Source organism: Bos indicus, chromosome 12 (assembly GCF_029378745.1).
Source record: "Bos indicus isolate NIAB-ARS_2022 breed Sahiwal x Tharparkar chromosome 12, NIAB-ARS_B.indTharparkar_mat_pri_1.0, whole genome shotgun sequence".
NCBI classification, from domain to species: Eukaryota; Metazoa; Chordata; class Mammalia; order Artiodactyla; family Bovidae; genus Bos; species Bos indicus.
The window spans coordinates 72,829,983-72,850,516 of record NC_091771.1 but is presented as its reverse complement, the minus strand read 5'-3'; the positions used below and the strand labels follow the sequence as shown (position 1 = coordinate 72,850,516).

Below are 20,534 nucleotides of genomic sequence, written 5' to 3'. Positions count from 1 at the left end.
AAAATTAGCTAAAATAAGGAAGAGGGGATGTAAGACTCTGTTGTTATGTTGCCCAAAGTAATATCTTTTTCCCACAAGCACTGAGCCCACAAGTCCTGAAGCAGACTATGTCACAGCCATGGCATCAGCCCACAGTCACAGACACATGTAACCCGAGTTCACATGACTAATGCCTGTGTTTCCCACAACCCTGAAGACACCTGGGGACACACCCCACCAGGACTACAGATCTTTGCCAGCAAGGGGACCCTGGAATGAAAGCCATGCTGCCAGATTATCATTCAAGCCATGTGAGACCTGTTGTGAGTAAGTTCTTGATTCCCTCATGTTCAAGGGTCCAGTGCCTTTGGTCATGGCCAGCAAGTACTTTACAAGTATCGATTCAAGAAATCCTCATGAGAACTCCAGAGACTGAGGGATTAAGAGCATTCACTGCCCAAGATTAACTATTTCAACCAACCTAGGTGATAGACCTGGGTGTGAGACCCAACTTTCTGATTCCCAAGGTTGTGCTTTTAATAACAACAGCAGTGTGTCACACAGAGAATAATCAGGGTGAAGGATATCCATGTGTGATAATGAGAATTTTTCTCCAGATTTTGTTATTTATGTTCAGAAAACCCTCAAATCTTACTCAGCTAACACCCAACAGCCTTCACTGTTACTGCACATCTTATTAAGCACCTGAGATTGAACCAAGATTCTGGGAATCTAGTGTGAGAACTCCTTAAAACAGCAGACTTAAAGATCCATGGTACTAATTAGAACTAATTAGTACTAATACACCTGACACATGTGCTAACCCTCCCCAACAATGCCTCTGGCAGACATTGTGCTAGTTGATCCCAGCACATTTCCAGACAGAATTTGGATATGGCTTCCTAATTCAGGCACTGCCAAAAGCAAAAAGTGGACTAGAGAAAGGCAACCAAATGTCATGTTGGTTTTATGCACTTGTCCATGACTGACCATTGCTATGCTCTCTTATGCAAAAACGTGCCCCCCAAAACCCCCTTATAATCAGCTGCCAATATGTCATTAAGATGAAAGTGTCAACCTAAGCTTCCAGAGGCAGTTAGGCAGTAGGATCTGAAACTAAACCTCAGGACGTCAGTAATCCTTCAGAGCACAAGGCTGAAGCTGACTTATGCCTTCTGGCCATGGCAGTCACATGTCCTTTTGGCTGGTGGCTCTAGCAGTAACCTTAAGATATACTCTCACTCACTCAGTCACTCAATAGTGTCCGACTCTTTGCGACCCCATGGACTATAACCTGTCAGACTCCTCTGTCCATGGGATTATCCAGGAAAGAATACTGGAGTGGGTTGCCATTTGCTCCTCCAGGAAATCTTCCCAACCCAGGGACTGAACCCATTTCTTCTGCGTCTCCTGCATTGGGAGGCAGATTTTTTTTTTTTTTTTTACCACTGAGCCACCTGGGAAGTCCTAAAATATACTAGAGAAAACAGCAATGTTACTATTTATGACACAGACCCACCACCTAGAGAGAGAATATAAACAGTTCTAATCAACTGGCCACCACATGTGGTTATCTGGGGTGTGGAAATGGGGAACCTAGATTGAATTTATTGTCTAGCTTATTGCAGCCTACTAGGGTGCAAGAAAACTCAAATATTCCACAGGTGCCAAAGTACTAAGACTCTTCAGATCAAATATTGAGAAAGTCCTGTACTTCTTCTTAAAAAAATTCTCACGAGGTGCCCTTCTCTCCACTTCCATATGGATGGGAAATGGCCCTTCCTCAGGCAAAACTCTCTGTCAACTGTTTATAACTTTTAAAAAAATATATAACAATTCTACTTTCATTATTTTTTAATATTGATGAAATATGTGCATTAATGAGATAAATTCAATTATTTCATCATCTGTGATTACCTGTAGAATAGAATGATTAATCATAAAATGTGTTTCCATTATTCTATTTTTTTTTTTTTTTGCTGCACCTTGCAGGTTCTTAGTTCCCTGACCAGGGACTGAATCTGTGCCCCAGCAACAAAAACACAGAGTCATACCCACAGGACCACCAGGGAAGTCCCTGCTCCCCATTATTCTGCAACTAGGAATTTGAGTGGAGTAATAAACTAAATGCACACTGAACAGATCCCCCTCCTGTGTCCTCCTAAGGGATTATTTTCAGCATCATTTATATGAATGACTTTGAGGAAGGTGGGACCATAAACAGTGTGGAATCACCCCAAATATTAGTAATGATAAAGAGCAAGCCTGCAAATAACAGGGATTATCTTTTCAACAGGGCTTCACTGGTGGCTCAGACAGTAATGAAGCCACCTGCAATGGAGGAGACCTGGGTTCAACCCCTGGGTCAGGAACATCCTCTAGAGAAGGGAATGGCTACCCACTCTAGTATTTTTGCCTGGAAAATTCTATGGACAGAGGAGCCTGGTGGGCTGCAGTCCATGAGGTCGCAAAAAGTCGGACATGACTGAGTGACTACCATGTATTTTTTCAATACATTTAACAACTGCAACTTACTTAAACATGTGAAAAATGTATTTTTCAAATCTATCACTTCTGACACATATTTCCTGAGGTTTCCTTTCCTTTTCCTAATCATTTCCTTTCCTTGTCATTTCTGGTAACTTTAGGAGAAGAAAAAAATCTCTATTTTCCTTCTACATTAGTTCCAACATGATGAAATATTTTTAATAAAAGTATTTATAGAGTGGATACTCTGTGTTAGGAAGTGTGTCATGAACAAGACAGAAACAGTCCCTGTCCTTGTGCTCACATCCATACTCCTTGTGCTAAAATGCAAAACTGCAGCTGAACTGCCATCAGTTCCATTTGCCTTAAGGACCACACTGACTCACAGTGGCCAGTATGTTCAACCTAATGTTGACTTGGTGAGAAATTCCAGAAGACAAAATCTGCAGAATTCCAGAGGCCTGGTGAATTACGGCGTAAATGGAGCCATTCTACATAGCCATCCCAACCTGAGAGCCCTGGTACTCACTTGTACATTCCAGGCGTTTCACATTTCGTGATGTCCTAAAGAAATACCACTGGAGCACAAAGAAAATGATGCCAAAGGGAACCATAGGTATAGCAATCCAAGGAATCGCAGCCACCATCACTCCCACCACACCAACCACAAGCAGAAATGTCTGAAATAGTGAAAACAGATACAGAAGACTTCTTATGAGGGATACTTTTCAAAGATAAACTGTAACAGTTCGTTCTGTTGGGATCAAACTCCTTTCCTTGAAAAGACTGGTTGTAACATCAGGGAATGCTTTCCCTTCCAAAGAAATAAAATTATAAGTGGTCCTCATGATATTTAGTGTATGTGCCAAATACGATGATAAGAACTTTTTAGGTATCAGCTCTTGTGATATACTCAGTAGCCCTATGAGGCAGGCATTACTAGTTTTAACAAATGAGAATATTTGAAGTTCAGAGAGTAGGAGTTGAATCCCAAACTATCTGGAGTCAGCAGGTATTATTCAAAAGATGAGGGAGCAGGTATCACAGGTGAGGAATCCAGATGTCTCAGCTATGCATGGAGGGATAAAGAAGTGGTTAATTACAAATTCAGTGTCCAGAAAAGTAGGACAAGACAAAACTTAAATGTTGATCTCTGGAAGTAGGGATTCCTCTTTCTAGATTTTCTATCCATAGCTAATATTTACTGAGTGTTGACTGTGTACAGGGCTACACCTTCAAAGCTTCACATGTATTAACTCATTAATCCTCACAATAGCTCTATCTAGTAACAGTATTATCTCATTTTACAGATGGAGAGAGTGAGGCTCAGAGAGATGAAATCAACTTGATGGACACTGCAAAGCCTAAGTCATGAAGCTGGGAAGCCCATGTAATGAGCCTTTATGACATATTTAAGCTTGCTCCCAATAGACAGTCATCTTTCTATCATTATACTAAGTATTTAAAATTCCCAAGGCTAATGATTTTAACAACAGCAGATCCCATTTACCAAGTATTTACTGTATGTAAGGCACTGTGCTAAGAGTTCCATGAACATTCTCTTAATCATCACATTATCCCATGAGGTGATTTTATCTTGGGAAATTATCTTGGTCTAAAAAGACAGTAGGTAGAATAGAAAATGAAATCATTGGTTGACACTGATATAAGTATCCATCTTTAGCAGGAAAAGTATGATACCTTTACTTTTCAGCATCAAGCAATAAGAATGCAATCAACACTTAGTGTCTGCCTGCTATACAATGGGGTCGGGGGGGAGGGATGTGCAGATTTAGTCTGGTCCAAGACCTCTGAAGTTTGTGATCTCAGGTGGAGACAAATCCATAGTGATCAGCACAAGGCTGAGAGTGCTGGGAAAACACAGGGAAGAATTCGGGAACATTTTTAGATAATTCTAAGAAGAGACTTATAGCTGAAATTTACAGAGTGGTTTAACAAACAAAGAGTGGCAAGAATAATTTGCAACCAGCAATTACAACTGATGGAAATTTTGACCAAAAAGGAGCTGGGATGAGAAGGCTGAGATGCTTGTCTGAGTTAACACTGGTTGGTCTGTGTCCTCTCTGCACCAGGACCTCCCCACCTTGTGACCCAGGGCAACTGGCCCAGGTGTGTCTCTGCAGGATGGATTATGGGGGTAATGTCTGTATCACAGAGATTTGGGTTATCATTTCACAACTCTTCCTGATCAGTTTTCTCAGAGTATCTTCACAACCATCTTCTGAATGAGAAAAGCAAAAACTTCATTTCCATTTACAGATATGATATAAAGATGGAATGGTAAGTGGTTGTCCTAAGTTTTCCCAGGAAGGACTGCAGGTCAAGGAGAAAGACAGGAGCAGTTTGTACTCAGGGAATCCCAGAGCCACAGCTGCAGGCAGGAGGAGCCTGGAAGGAGGAGGAAACATCCAGAACTGTGACTCTGTGTCCAGGAGCCCTTGGGAACCAAACTCTATCATCTGGATGGAGACCCATGAGCTTTTCCTGTTTCTCCCACACCTGCCATGGTATCAAAGTAAAACCCAGAGTGAAGAGGATGGATTCTGAAGGAATACATTCCAGTCATAAGTGGGGAAAGATAGGCCTGACTGACTGCTCTCCTATTAGACCTACAGATGAACAATTGCTTACAGCCATTGCATTAAGTATGCATTCCAACAGCTACAACTTTCACGCTCATGGTGGGAGGGGGGTCCTACCAGCTCCTTCTGTGCCTGGTCTTAAGTCACTTGGCTTGTCATTGTTGGTTGTCAAAAAAACCTACTAAAATGACAATAAAACATCCAAATTACAGCTTTTTTAGCAGACTCACATCATTTGATGGGTAACATTCATCAGTTTCAATAATCTGGCTCTCCCCAGGAGGGCCTATTAAGACTAAGCCCAGTCTGGCAGATAACCTGGGAAGCAGAGTTAAAATAAAAATGAAGGGCTCCACAGGAAGTGAGCTGATGCATTTTCCTCAGATAATCATTGAAAACCTATTATTAATGCTCTCAGAGCTCCAAAGTTAGGTCACATCCTTCAGATTTCATGGCCCTAAATTCTGAAGCAATTCAAAGAGGATGTCTATAACATCTACTTGTAGGTAATAGTATATCTACTCTCATTGTGGATTGAATATTATATATATATTTAAACATTGTATGGTTTACAATTATATGTATACACATTTGTGAAGCTTTTATTGCCAGCTATCTCAAGTCCTTTATAGAAGTTGGCAGAAGGTGAAAATAGTATCTAAACAAAAAGTCATTTGAGAGAGCAGTTCTCCTGGGTTCTCTTACTCTACTGCTCTCTGCCCGGGTACCCCTTCCCAATAAAATCTCTTGTGCTGCTCTTTGTCAGCACATGCGTCTCCTCAGACAATTCATTTCCGAGTGTTACACAAAAGCCCACTTTCCTGCCCTGGAAAGGGTCCCCCTTCTTGAAACAAATGGCAACTATGGTGGGGTCTCTTCTTTGCTGTGATTGACATCCTGGCCACTCGGGGTACTCAGGGATCAGCTTGCCTGCCAACGGACCAGACCCAGTGGCCACAAGTGGGACTCTTGTCCCTTGTCTTCTCCTGACACAGAAAACTGGCCAGAATGCTCCAACCAGGTAAGGAACAGGAACATTTACTGATTTTTCTCCCCTTCTTTCTCTCTTTCCTCTCCTTAACCCTTCCTATCCTATCCCTTTTTTTTCTAGTCCCCCAGTCCTGGATGCAGGAATCTGGTCAATGGGCCTCAGCCTGAGCTGAGAATTGAAGGCTGATAACCTCCTCTTGGCAGAGAACTCGAATTCTGGTTCTGTTTTGGTCTGTTCTGGTTTCTGGTAGGGCCGAGTTCCAGTCCTCCCTTCCCTGGTGGCCAAGGGTAAAGTCCCGTAATGCCTGTGTATCTGCAGGTGGCAGGAGACATCTGTAAGGCCACCCCTTTCGCCCCCCTCTCCCGCCTCCTCCTCCCTTTTTTTTCAACCTGGCTTCCTTTCCTCCCCTTGAAATCTCTAAAGACCTGAGATATTTTCATTTACTCTGTTAGTACTTGGATCTGAAGTTGTGTGTCTCTATAGGAGGTTTTCTGAGAGACTGTAACCTTATATTTAAGGGAAGGTCTGATTAGCACTGACAGGTCTATGTGTGTGTTTTATACTCTGTGTTCTGTGTTGTGATTTGTGATGGCCATTTTGCTTTGTGTGGCCACCATTTGGTTTAGACCTGCGGCCACTGTGTTAGAACTTGATTTTCATTCCCTGTGTCTTGACACCAGGGCTCTCAGGAACACTTATCCAGACCATCTTCAACTCCTAAAACTTAGGGGAAAAGCTTTTAAAAATTTTATTTATTCCAACTGTAATTTATAAGTTAGCGAATTTTATATTGTAATATCTAATTCATGACTAAGTTTAGAAATGAAGCTAGATCTTGTCTTGTGTCTGTCTGAATATGTGTATGTCTTAGTATGTCTTTGTCTCTGGATAATATTTTTGAGATTAATTTATAAATGAGCTCTATTTAATTGAGTTAAAGAAAAGTAAGCACTTACAAATCAAATAATTCTAAATTAAACAACGAATTTCAGTTTCATATGAACTGGGAAATATTCAGTATTAAATTCATATCTGGTAACAAAGACATGTCTTTAGAACCATCAATAAGTATAAATACTTCTGTTGCACTTAGGTTTACTAGAGGTAAAAAAGACTGTTTTCTGTTACAAATTTGTCAACAAGAAATGTACCTGATTATGGAACATACTTTAGGGAAACTAAGATGTGTTTTAAGTAGAAGAAGGTATGAAAAAAATTACTGAAGAGCTATGCATGATGAGGATTTTCTAAAACTGGATTACCATCAGTTGGATAAATGGATTTTCTTAGGAATGACACAGCCATAGGAAAATTGGTTAGACCCAACTATGTCCAAATGGCGGAGTCAACTTTTACTCAATCATGAGCCTCCATATATATGCCCATTGTGGTGTATCAGCAAGCTAAGTGATAGACCCATCAGCCTTGACTAAATGTGACAGAATGTTCTAAACCCTTTTGACTGATTTCTTTGACAAAACTTTCTAAATTGAATTCTGTTGAAGTTCCTTTGTCCTCTAGCTAACTTCGGCTTGCTTCAGAGGGCTCCTGAAACATCCCAAGGAGAGATATTAAACTAATTGCATTTATTTGATTGGTTAACTTACATGGGAAATACTATAAAATGAGTAATAAATCCTATCAGGTTGTAATGTATGGTAAATATTCAGTTCAGTTCAGTTCAATCATTCAGTCATGTCCAACTCTTTGTGACCACATGGACTGCAGCACGCCAGGCTTCCCTGTCCATTACCAACTCCAAGACCTTACTCAAACTAATGGCCATCGAGTTCGTGATGCCATCCAAACACCTCATCTTCTGTCATCCCCTTCTCCTCCTGCCTTCAATCTTTCCCAGCATCAGGATCTTTAACAATGAGTTAAATCTTCCCATCAAGTGGCCAAAGTATTGGAGTTTCAGCTTCAACATCAGTCCTTCCAAAGAATAGTCAGGACTGATTTCCTTTACAATGGACTTGTTAGATCTCCTTGCAGTCCAAGGGACTCTCAAGAGTCGTCTCCAACACCACAGTTCAAAAGCATCAATTCTTCAGTGCTCAGCTTTCTTTATAGTCCCACTCTCACATCCATATATGACTACTGGAAAAACCATAGCTTTGACTAGATGGACCTCTATTGACCGAGTAATATCTCTGCTTTTTAATATGCTGTCTAGGTTGGTCATAACTTTCCTTCCAAGAAGTAAGTGTCTTTTAATTTCATGGCTGCAGTTACCATCTGCAGTGATTCTGGAGCCCAAGAAAATAAAGTCTGTCACTGAAACAATGGATTGTTTCCCCATCTATTTGCCATGAAGTGATGGGACCAGATGCCATGATCTTCGTTTTCTGAATGTTGAGCTTTAAGCCAAGTTTTTCACTCTCCTCTTTCACTTTCATCAAGAGGCTCTTTAGTTCTTCACTTTCTGCCATAGTGGTGGTGTCATCTGCATATCTGAGATTACTGATATTTCTCCTGGCAATCTTGATTCCAGCTCTGCTTCATCCAGCCCAGCATTTCACATGATGTACTCTGCATATTAGTTAAATAAGCAGGGTTACAATAAAGGGTTACAATATATAGCCTTGATATACTCCTTTCCCAATTTGCAAACAGTCTGCTATTCCATGTCCAGTTCTGTTGCTTCTTGACCTGCATACAGATTTCTCAGGAGGCAAGTAAATTGGCCTGGTACTCCCATCTCTTGAAGAATTTTCCACAGTTTATTGTGATCCACACTGTCAAAGTTTTTGGCATAATCAATAAAGCAGAAGTAGACTTTGTTCTGGAATTCTCTTGCTTTTTATATGATCCAACAGATGTTGACAATTTGAGCTCTTGTTCCTCTACCTTCTCGAAATCCAGCTTGAACAGCTGAAACTTCATGGTTCACATATGTTGAAGTCTGACTTGTAGAATTCTGAGCATTACTTTGCTAGCGCGTGAGATGAGTGCAACCGTGTGGCAGTTTGAACATTCTTCGTCATTGCCTTTCTTTGGGACTGGAGTGAAAAGTGACATTTTCCAGTCCTGTGGCCACTGTTGAATTATCCAAACTTGCTGGCATATTGAGTGCAGTACTATCACAGTATCATCTTTTAGGATTTGAAATAGCTCAAGAAATTCCATTACCTTCAGTAGCTTTGTTTGTAGTGATGCTTCCTAAGGCCCACTTGACTTCACATTCCAGGATGTCTAGCTCTAGGTGAGTGATCACACCATCATGGTTATCTGGGTCATGAAGATTTTTTTGTATAGTTCTTCTGTGTATTCTTACCACCTCTTCTTAGCACTGTGTCTCCCAGATCTAATCCTTTGAATATATTCGTCACCTCCATTGTATATCCATAAGGGATTTTAGTTAGGTCAAACCTGAATGGCCTAGTGGTCTTCCTTACTTTCTTCAATTTAAGCCTGAATTTTGCAGTAAGGAGCTCATGATCAGAGTCACAGTCAGCTCCAGGTGTTGTTTTTGCTGACTATATAGAGGTTCTCCATCTTTAGCTAAAAAGGACATAATCTGATTTCAGTATTGATCATTTGGTGATGCCCATAGTTAGAACTGTCCCTTGTGTTGCCAGAGAGTGTGCTTGCTATGACCAGTGTATTCTCCTGACAAAACTCTGTTAGCATTTGCCCTGCTTCCTTTTGTACTCTAAAGGCCAAACTTGCCTGTGACTCCATGTATCTCTTAATTTCTTACTTTTGCATTCCAATTCCCTGTGATGAAAAGGACATCTTTTTTTGGTACTAGTTCTAGAAGGTGTTGTAGGTCTTCATAGAACTGGTCAACTTCAGGTTCTTTGGCATAAGTAGTTGAGGCACAGACTTGGATTACTGTGATGTTGAATCATTTGCCTTGGGAATGAACTGAGATCATTCTGTCATTTTTGAGTTTGCACCCAAGCACTGCGTTTCAGACTCTTGTTGACTATGAGAGCTATTCCATTCCTTCTAAGGGATTCTTGCCTACAGAAACAGATACAATGGTCATCTGAATTAAATTCACCCATTCCCTTCCATTTTAGTTCACTGATTCCTATGATGTCAGTGTTCACTCTTGCCATCTCCTTTTTGATCACATCCAATTACCTTGATTCATGGACCTAACATTCCAGGTCCCCATGCTATGTTGTTCTTTACAGCATTGGACTTTACTTTCACCAACAGACTTATCCACAACTGAGCATCATTTCCTTTTTGGCCCAGTCACTTCATTCTTTCTGGAGCTATTAGTAATTCCCCTTAGCTCTTCCCCAGTAGCATATTGGATACTTTCTAACATGGAGGGCTCATCTTCCACTGTCATACCTTTTTGCATTTTCATACTGTTCATGGGGTTCTCATGGCAAGAATACTGGAGTGGTTTGTCATTTCCTCCTCCAGTGGACCACATTTTGTTAGAACTATTCATGATGATGTATTCAGCTTAGGTGGCCCTGCATGGCATGGCTTGTAGCTTCATGAGTTACACAAGCCCCTTCACCAAAATATGGCTGTGATCCATGAAGTGGGAAAGAACATGAAGAGTCAGTTATTTATGCTCAGCCAAGCTGTTTATTTTTTGTTGTTCTTGCTGTTGTTATTTTCTTTTCCTGAATGAGGGGTATGTGAAGAAGAAAGGTTTTTGCAATTCAGTTTTCATCAGTAAATTACAGCATTTTGCTGAGGGCAGCTGTGTGCATCTTCTCATGCTCAAAGCAGTCCCAATTTTTTGAAATTTAATGCATGATTTTTCTAGTATTTTTTATTTATTTTTAATTGAAGGATAATTAAAATGCCTAACTCTAACTTCCACATCTTACTTTCATTTCACTTGTTTTACTAGTAGGAAGACTTCTAAAAGGAGATGATTTCAATGAAAAGAACTATACATAATTGAGACTCCTTACTCAATGTTATGTGGGACTTTGGGAAACTGTATGAAACTTACATTAATCTGTATTCAGATTAATCTGTATTCAATGCACAATTGTCAGTTTTGAAAACAACTGATTTGTATTCTGTGAGTCTATACAAGAAAGTGTCCATTAAATTTTTCAAGAATTACAAACCTAGAATCTCTGTAATACAAACTGATGAGATGGTATTTATGGGCCTAGAAACTGTGTCTGACAATAACTGTAATGCAACATAATGCCAGTGTCACAAGACAATTTTTCTCACTTAAAAACACATACGATGTTTTAAAAATAACTACCCATTACTTAGTGCTCAACATGCATTTAGATGTTATGCAAAGAATAATATTAAAACAACTTCATTTTGTCTTCCCACAACATTTATGGAGTTAGTATTATTTTGTCAATTTTACTGAGAGGAAACTGGCTTTGTTGGGGAAAGACAGGAAGAGGGAGAGCTCAGATTCAAGCTTGGAAAGGGAAACTGCAGGGCTCCCCACACCACTGCACTTTAAAGCTGTTGCCATCATAAATGACTATCAGGTGGAATCACACTACATAAATTGATTTTTTATGCTGCTTTCCCTTCATCCTTTTTGAAATGGTGAACAGCTCCAATTTGCCCAACAACTATAATGTGACTGAACAGGTGACATATCTGGTATCTGTAAGAGTCAGTGTACAGGATGGTGCACAAACCCATGATCGCCTTCTGGTGGGATGTGGTCTCTGAATGACAATGTCTGAGTAGATGTTCTGTCCTGAAGTGTAGACCCACTACTCAGAACCCAGGGTTTTCTTTAGCCACACTTGGCATCACTATTACAAAATATTAAATAAATTATCTGAGCTATCATTTATGGGAATGAGAAGGAATTAAATGAGGAAAAGTATATGAAATATACTCTTTAGAAGTAACATAAATGATCAAGAATCATCTAAGGTTTATCATATACACGAAGGAGAAGCAGAACCATCATAAATGAGCTTGAAAACACTCGGCATGAACTAATTCCTTTAAAACAAAATTGAACAACCCCCTTCCAGCCTTTTCCCTTCCCCCCTCTCAGCTGGTGATAGAAAGACTGGTTCTCACACAGGAACCAGCAGCACCTCCAGCCCCACCATCCACAGCAGCAGCCTTCCCTCTCATCTGGGATCAAAGGTCACCTCCTAGAAGCTCTGCCACCTCCTGGACCAGGCTCCCTAACTGCCTCCAGCCTCCACATCCAGTTTGCCTTCCAGGACTTCCTCCACAGAGCTCCCACAATTAGGATTCCAAAGCTATCAAGGGGTGAATCTCTGGATGTCTTCCTTCCCTGGGGGACTGGAAGAGACCCATGATGGGAGGGCTTTGTGCCTGACTCACCCCTGTGAGTCACCCCCTGTACCTCACGGCCTCAATGCTTGCTTGTTGAAGGGAAGGACGGAAGAGAGGGAAAAACCACGAACCATTGCTCATACTCCCCTCCCAAAAACTAAAATCTCAAACAACTAGCAACACCTCCTTAGCTCCTACATTCCAGATGGGCCTCTCTTCTGATTCATTCAAACTCCTTCCAGCCTGTCTTAACCTCAACTCCCTCCATGCCTCCTGGATTTGCAGCCCTTTGCTCTTTAACTCCTCCCATCTGAAATCTTCTCCTCAGGTCATCAGATGCCTCCTGATTTCAAATCAACCAACAGGTTTCCACGGACTCACCTTCTCGTTTGCACTGAACACACCTGTCCTTCCTCGGGTCTGTACCGCATCTCCTTCTCTCGTCCTTGCTGTTCATCATGTGCCTTCTGTACTTCCCTTCTCTCTCTGCTTCCTCTCTGAATATCAAGGGTTCCATAAGCTTCTGATATTAGGTCCTAAAATGCTTCCCTCTCTCTGGGAAATATTGTTATTTTCAAAGATTCAACTACTGCCTGCTCAGTGAGGAAAATACAGGCTCCATGCTCATCCCAGGTCAGTCTCTCAAAGGGGAGATTCTTACTTCTAATGAACTACAGGATGCCTCCACCAAACTTCAAGATAAGTGAACTACGAGTGGTAGAAGAGGGACTGGAAAACAGCTCGACTAGAATATTCTCTCCTCTTCAATGAGAATATTCCCTGCTGAAGTCAGGTAGCATCTGCTGCTGCTGCTAAGTCACTTCAGTCATGTCCGACTCTGTGCGACCCCACAGATGGCAGCCCATCAGGCTCCCCCGTCCCTGGGATTCTCCAGGCAAGAACACTGGAGTGGGTTGCCATTTCCTTCTCCAATGCATGAAAGTGAAAAGTGAAAGTGAAGTTGCTCAGTCATGTCCAACTCTTCGCAACCCACGGACTGCAGCCTACCAGGCTCCTCCATCCATGGGATTTTCCATGCAAGAGTACTGGAGTGGGGTGCCATCGCCTTCTCCAAGGTAGCATCTACATGTCATCTAAAAATATGTTATGAATTTTGATTATGACAGAATATTCTAAGCACACACTGGAAAACCAACCTTGGCCTACCTTGCTGTAGCAAAGAAACAGAATCTTTCACAAAATCCTTTCAAAGTAATTCACAATCACCATCAAAACGTGACACTGTTTTAGGAAAAAATTGTTTCTGGGGATAAATTATGTAGCTAAATCCAACAGGACACATTTAGAAAATAAGTTTACAGAAGAGAAAGAAAAATAAACATCTTTGCAATAGAAGTTCTCTGCCTCTGAGTCTCAGCTTAGTTCTCATTGGTAACAGTGGAATCATTGCCCACAGGCTATGCTGTCTGAAGGCAAATGTTCACTGCAGCATTTCTATGTGCAGCTTTTGATACATGCACTTCTTTTTCAAAATTAACACTTGGAAAGAAAAAGTAAATTCCCCACATGCTTAATCACTGAAATGGAGACAGAATTAAATAACCGGAAAAAAACAAAACAAAAAACACTCCATATGAACAACAATACTGAATGTGGGGATGAGATCTAAGATGACTCAACATCATTCCTTAAAACCTCAAGTTCACAGACAGAGGCTGGATAGTGGGTATTCCTGTAGGTCTTTCTCTCATTGTCTTTTTTTAAAGACACCTTAAGGCTGAGCAATCAACTCGTGAAAAGAAAATATGCCTACAAAATGAAGGACATTTCCTGAAATGATTTTCATCTAGAGATCTCTTCAAGAAAATTAGAGATACCAAGGGAACATTTCATGCAAAGATGGACTCGATGAAGGACAGAAATGGTATGGACCTAACAGAGGCAGAAGATATTAAGAAGAGGTGGCAAGAATACAGAAAAGAACTATATAAAAAAAGATCTTCATGACCCAGATAACCATGATGGTGTGATCACTCACCTAGAGCCACATATTGCTATGCATAGCTTTTGTCAGGGAACCCTGCCCCTCTGCCTGAATGTTAAACTAAAGTGGCTTTTCCCAGCTCACACGGAGACAATCTGACTGTCATCACCTGTGAATGGCTGCAGAAAAGAAAAAAAATAAATAAATGAATCTCCTCCTAATTTGCAAGATAAATGGCCTTTTAACTTTATTTCTTCACCTCTTCTCCTCTATGTTCTATCAAAGAACCTGGCATCTGGACCCCAATAAGATGGTTATTTTGAGACATTAGTCTGCCATCTTCTCAGACTGCCAAGTTTCCAAATAAAGTTGCTATTCAGATAATCAGGATGGTGTGATCACTCACCTAGAGCCAGACATTATGGAATGCAAAGTAAAGTGGACCTTAGGAAACATCACTACAAACAAAGCTAGTGGAGGTGATGGAATTTCTGCTGAGCTATTTCAACTCCTAAAAGATGATGCTGTGAAAGTGTTGCACTCACACCAAAAAATCTGCAAAATTCAGCAGTGGCCACAGGACTGGAAAAAGTCAGTTTTCATTTCAATCCCAAAGAAAGGTAATGCTAAAGAATGCTCAAACTACCGCACATTTGCTCTAAATTCTCCAAGCCAGACTTCAACATGAAGTACATGAACCATGAACTTCCAGATGTTCAAGCTGGATTTAGAAAAGGCAGAGGAACCAGAGATCAAATTGCCAACATTTGGATCATCAAAAAAGCAAGAGAGTTCCAGAAAAACATCTACTTCTGCTTTATTGACTATGCCAAAGCTTTTGACTGTATGGATCACAATAAACTGTGCAAAATTCTTAAGGAGATGGGAACACCAGACCACTTGATCTGCTTCCTGAGAAATCTGTATGCAGGTCAAGAAGCAACAGTTAGAACTGGACATGGAAGAACTGACTGGTTTCAAATAGGAAAAGGCTGTATACATCAAATATACACCAGTATACATCAAGGCTGTATATTGTCACCCTGCTTATTTAACTTACATGCAGAGTACATAATGAGAAATGCCGGGCTGGATGAAGCACAAACTGGAATAAAGATTGCCAGGAGAAATATCAGTAACCCCAGATATGCAGATGACACCACACTTATGGCAGAAAGTGAAGAACTAAAGACCTCTTGATGAAAGTGAAAGAAGAGAGTGAAAAAGTTGGCTTAAAACTCAGCATTCAGAAAACTAAGATCATGGCATCTGGTCTCATCACTTCATGGCAAATAGATGGGGAAACAGTTGCTGACTATATTTTTGGGCTCCAAAGTCACTGCAGATGGTGATTGCAGCCATGAAATTAAAAGATGCTTACTTCTTGGAAGGAAAGTTATGAGCAACCTAGACAGCATATTAAAGAGCAGAGACATCACTTTGTCAACAAAGGGCCGTCTAGTCAAGGCTACGGTTTTTCCAGCAGTCATTATTGGATGTGAAAGCTGGACTATAAAGAAAGCTGAGCGCAGAAGAACTTATGCTTTTGAACTATGGTGTTGAATAAGACTCTTTAGAGTCCCTTGGACTACAAGGCGTATCAAACCTGTTCATCCTAAAGGACATCAGTCCTGGGTGTTCATTGGAAGGACTGATGTTGAAGCTGAAACTCCAATACTTTGGCCACCTGATGCAGAGAGCTGACTCAATTGAAAAGACCTTGATGCTGGGAAAGATTATAGGAGGAGAAGGGGACGAAGGAGGATGAGATGGTTGGATGGCATCACCTACTCAATGGACATGAGTTTGAGTAAACTCAGGGAGTGGTGATGGACAGGCAGGCCTGGCATGCTGCAGTTCATGGGGTCACAAAGAATTGGACACAACTGAGTGACTGAACTGAACTGATTGTCCTTCTTGAAATTCCCAGGTGGCTCAGTGGTAAGAATCTGTCTGCAATGCAGGAGACGCAGGAGACATGAGTTTGATCTCTGGGTCAGGAATATCCCCTGGACAAGGAAATGGCAACCCACTCCAGTATTCTTGCCTGAAAAATCCCATGGAAGGAGGAGTTTGGCCGGCTGCAGTCCATGGGGTCACAGAAGAGTTGGACATAACTTAGCACCTAAATAACATTGTTCTTGTTAAAGAATTATTTTCACCCTATTTTTAACCAATCTTTTCTTTGTAAGTAACCACACCTGGCTTTATCTAAATACAATGGTGCAACAAATACTTGTCTCCTGTGGGAGTACAATGCATCATGCTCGTGCTCTGTTGTGTCCAACTCTGCAGCCCCATGGACTATAGCCCACCAGGCTCCTCTGTCCATGGAATGTTCTCAGCAAGACTACTGAAATGGGTTGCCATTTCCTTTTCCAGGGCATCCTCCCAACCAAGGTATCAAATCCACATCTCTTGCATCTCCTGCATTGGCAGCTGAATTCTTTACCACTGAGACACTTGGGAAACCCAATACAATGCATAATTTTGTCAATCTAGGCTATCTTTCCATGAGTGGTATTATTTCCATATTATGAAATGTGCCCACAGTAAAGGGAATCCACACCAGACACCTGGAAGGCAGAGGGAGAACCACTTACCCAGCATGTCACTGTTTCAGACCAACCTTGACGTGACTGTATAGACACTCTTGCCTCAGGGGTTACTTATGTTAATTCACCCTCCCAATCAGAACTGCACCTCTTTCTCACAAACACAGCATTTACTGAGGATAACAGGACACACTGCCAGGCTGAAAGGCCCACCCTCAGCCCCTGTGAAAAATCCTTGAGAAACAGGCACTCTGCTCTTCCCTGTGAGAACTCTGACAGGACTGATACATTACCTGGATGAAATCAAGAAATATCAGGGGCAGTAACTCATCCATATGCCCAATGTCTTTGGTGAAACGATTCAAAATTGTTCCTGCAAGAACAGGATATGAGAAATTACTCATTTGCTCGATAGGAACTTTAAGAGAAACAATTCATGAACAAATAAAAACAATATTTTTGAAGAATATGTATTTCAGGTCTTCCCTGGTGGTACAGTATCCCCATTATAGGGGACATGTGTTCAATCCCTGGTCCAGGAAGATTCCACATGCTGCAGAGCAACTACACCTGTGCGCCACAACTACTGAAGCCCATGTGCCTAGAGCCTGAGCTCTGCAACTGAAAAAGCCACCACAATGAGAAGCCAAGTCACTGCAATGAACAGTAACCCTTGCTTGCTGTAACTAGAGAAAGCCCACATGCAACAACAAAGACCCAATGCAACTAAAAATAAATAAATAAATCTTAAAAAAAAATAAAGTATATGTATTAAATATTTAATATATTGGGCTTCCCTAGGGACTCAGTACAGATCTCCATTGTGACTTTCAGAGATATAGCCTTAAAAAAATATTGGTCCTGAGAAATTTATTCAGTGTTTTCCAGGTGACCTCTATACATTGAGGTTATTAGGTCTCCAATAGACCCAATGGCACCCCACTCCAGTACTCTTGCCTGGAAAATCCCATGGATGGAGGAGCCTGGTAGGCTGCAGTCCATGGGAATATAAAAGAGTAGGACACAATTTAGCGGTAAAACAACAAAGTTAATATATTACAAATTCATATAAAATAAGCCAATGTCAGTGACAAAAAGAAAGACAAAATAGGATGATACCTAAAGAGAAACAAAAATACCACCAAATGGCAATGGGTGGGGAAGTGAAACTGAGCCCTGATTTTTAAAAGAATTGTGGGATCTTGTGGCAGTATCAGGAAGAGTTGGTGGATTTGAGAATGTTCCTTCCCTTTAGAGCCATCCCATCTAAGGCTCACTCCAAGTGTTAAATCAGTAAATAAACAATTGCAAAATACCTAAGTTAATCCTAATTGTCACAACAATTTTGCTTTAATTATCAAGATTAATTTTGCCAAGTGATACTTTCTAAATAAACATAATTATAACCTCTTTGTAATTTTTTTCCCTCCAGATGGCACACAGCACCTCACATTTTGCGAAATTTTGGATTGTGGCCATTTCTAGGTTGTGAGTTTACTACTGGCTTAATAAGTCACTGTTTTCAGAGGTATACCAGGTATGACAAGCCCAGACTTACGAATAAGCATCTAAGACCACAGGGATGTAGGCAGGAAAACAGAAATATTACTAAATGACTAAGAATCAGTTATCATTGATTTTATTTGCCTTCTCAGAATCCACAATAATAGTATATCCTTAAGGCTGCAATATGGGGATATGGAAATTTCCAGTAAATATCTGGCATAAACTAAAAATGTCACATGTCACATCAGTAAACAAAGGATGCTGTAACCATCAGGACTCTGCAGCCACCCCTGCAAGGGTGTTGCACCCTGAGGAGACTCAGGATGAAAAAGAACAGGACACTGGCCCCAGACAGGGGAGGTGCAAATCAAAGGAACTGTAACAGGGAGGAGCCAATTTTGACTCCATGCTGGATGTGTTTCTTTGACCACTGCTGGTCATTGCTTTGGTCAGGGAACCCTGCCCTTCTGTCTGGATGTTAAATGAAAATGGCTTTTTTCAGCTTACAGGGAGACAATCTGACTCTCACCACCTGTGAATGGCTGCAGAAAAGAAAAAAAATGAACAAATACCCTCTTATTGTGCAAGATAAATGGCCTTTTGACTTTACTTCCTCGCCTTCTCTCCTCTCTGTTCTATAAAAGAACCAAGCATCCAGATTCCAATAAGATGGTTATTTTGAGACATCAGTCTGCCATCTTCTAAGTCTGCCAAGTTTCCAAATAAAGTCATTTTCCTTTGCATGAACACGTCATCTGTTAAGACTTATCAGCATTGTGAGGCGAGCAGAGCGAGCTTGAACTTGGTAACAAGTAATACCACTCTACGTGGTTCTCTCTTCATGCCATCACATACCAGAAACAAAGACAATCTATCACAAATTCTACATTTGAAAATAAACACAGGAAAGAATTAAATTTAATATACTACTAAAAGAGTAAAAAACCAATGCCCCTAAACCTTAGGGCCTAACTTTGCTGTACTTATTTGAGCTTCTATTTTCTTGAAGGGATGAAGTTCTGATAATAGACACAGGAGCGGGAGACAAGATACACACTGGTATGCCTGCTGCTCTAGGATTAGTGACCTTAAAGATTTAAACTTTGTTCCAAATCCTTGAATAATAAATCAGCATTTGGAGATGCCTACAGGTCATCAAGAGCCTGGTTAACAGTGGTCACAAGCACTCAGAGGCTGTGATAACATAAATTATAACTGATAACAGTCCCATTTGATGCTCCCAAATTTACAACTGTAGGTTCCCCATTAGCAAGAAAAGTAGAGCTAGTTCACAGCCATAATAGCAACAACTTCCAATCACTTCCTCACTCCAGTTTTGTAATAAGATGAGATTGTGTGGGCCTCTGCAGTTTACCATTCTCCTTACAGTGCTTGGATTAAAGAACATGTGTTGAATAAATGTACACAAGATGCTGCACTAAACAGCCTTATTTAATCCTCACAACAGTCTTGTGAAACAGGAAGGGCAGTGGTTAATCCCATTTCACAGGAGGGGAATTTCCCAGACACCATGTCAACATCCTCACTTAGGTTCATTAGGCACTGATCCTGTGCTAAGTGCTGTGAATATATTAACCTGCTTAATGCCCACAACATCAAGATATTGCTAAGGATGTGAATAGTATCCTCATTTTATAGGTAAGGAAACTGAGACACAGAGAAATTAAATAACTAACATATAAGTATTAAAATAACTATAACTGGCTATTACTATTAGTAACTATCTCCAGGACCGAACTCAGGAAGTTGGCTCCAGAGTCCATACTTATAACCGTTACAACATCCTGCCTGGAGATTTGCCTGCCCCGTAGTATCTACCTACTTTGGCCTTGATTGTGCAGCTAGTTGATGGCCAGGCCAAGGCTACTGCTGTCCTCTCTCCAGTCACATCCTTGCCTCATCAGGCCCTGTCAATCATGACCTGCAAAAGCAAAGCCACCCTGGGCCTCAGCACAAGTCTAACCAACTGAGCAGAGTGGTATGTGTGCTGATGAACTAGCTCTTCATAGAAACCCAGGTCAGGAGGCCACCTTCAGAAGCAAGACAGGTGGAAGGCCTCAGGGTATGGGAACCAACCACTGGAAACCTTCCTAAGTAAGGTTGGGAAACCAACCTAAGTAAGAGTGTTTCTTACTTAATAATGAAGATCCTCCTGCTAGGTACCACAAGACATCTTTAATGTAATCAAAAGTCCATTGTAAAACTAGACAGTTAATTTTATTGAA

The 20,534-nt window shown here is 41.0% G+C and overlaps 1 protein-coding gene across 7 annotated transcripts in view; it reads right to left on the bottom strand.

Moving 5' to 3' along the window:
* LOC109567081 (ATP-binding cassette sub-family C member 4-like) overlaps positions 1-20,534 on the bottom strand; it is a 166,198-nt gene that overhangs the window by 65,950 nt on the left and 79,714 nt on the right. For 6 of the 7 annotated variants that reach the window (XM_070799882.1, XM_070799885.1, XM_070799884.1 and 3 more), the window contains exons 20-21: positions 17,076-17,155; positions 2,996-3,146 (exon numbers count right to left, since the gene is read on the bottom strand). In XM_070799882.1, coding sequence (XP_070655983.1) covers positions 2,996-3,146; positions 17,076-17,155 — 231 coding nt within the window. The remainder of the gene's footprint in view (positions 1-2,995; positions 3,147-17,075; positions 17,156-20,534) is intronic. The other variant, XR_011569622.1, reaches the window with a different exon arrangement.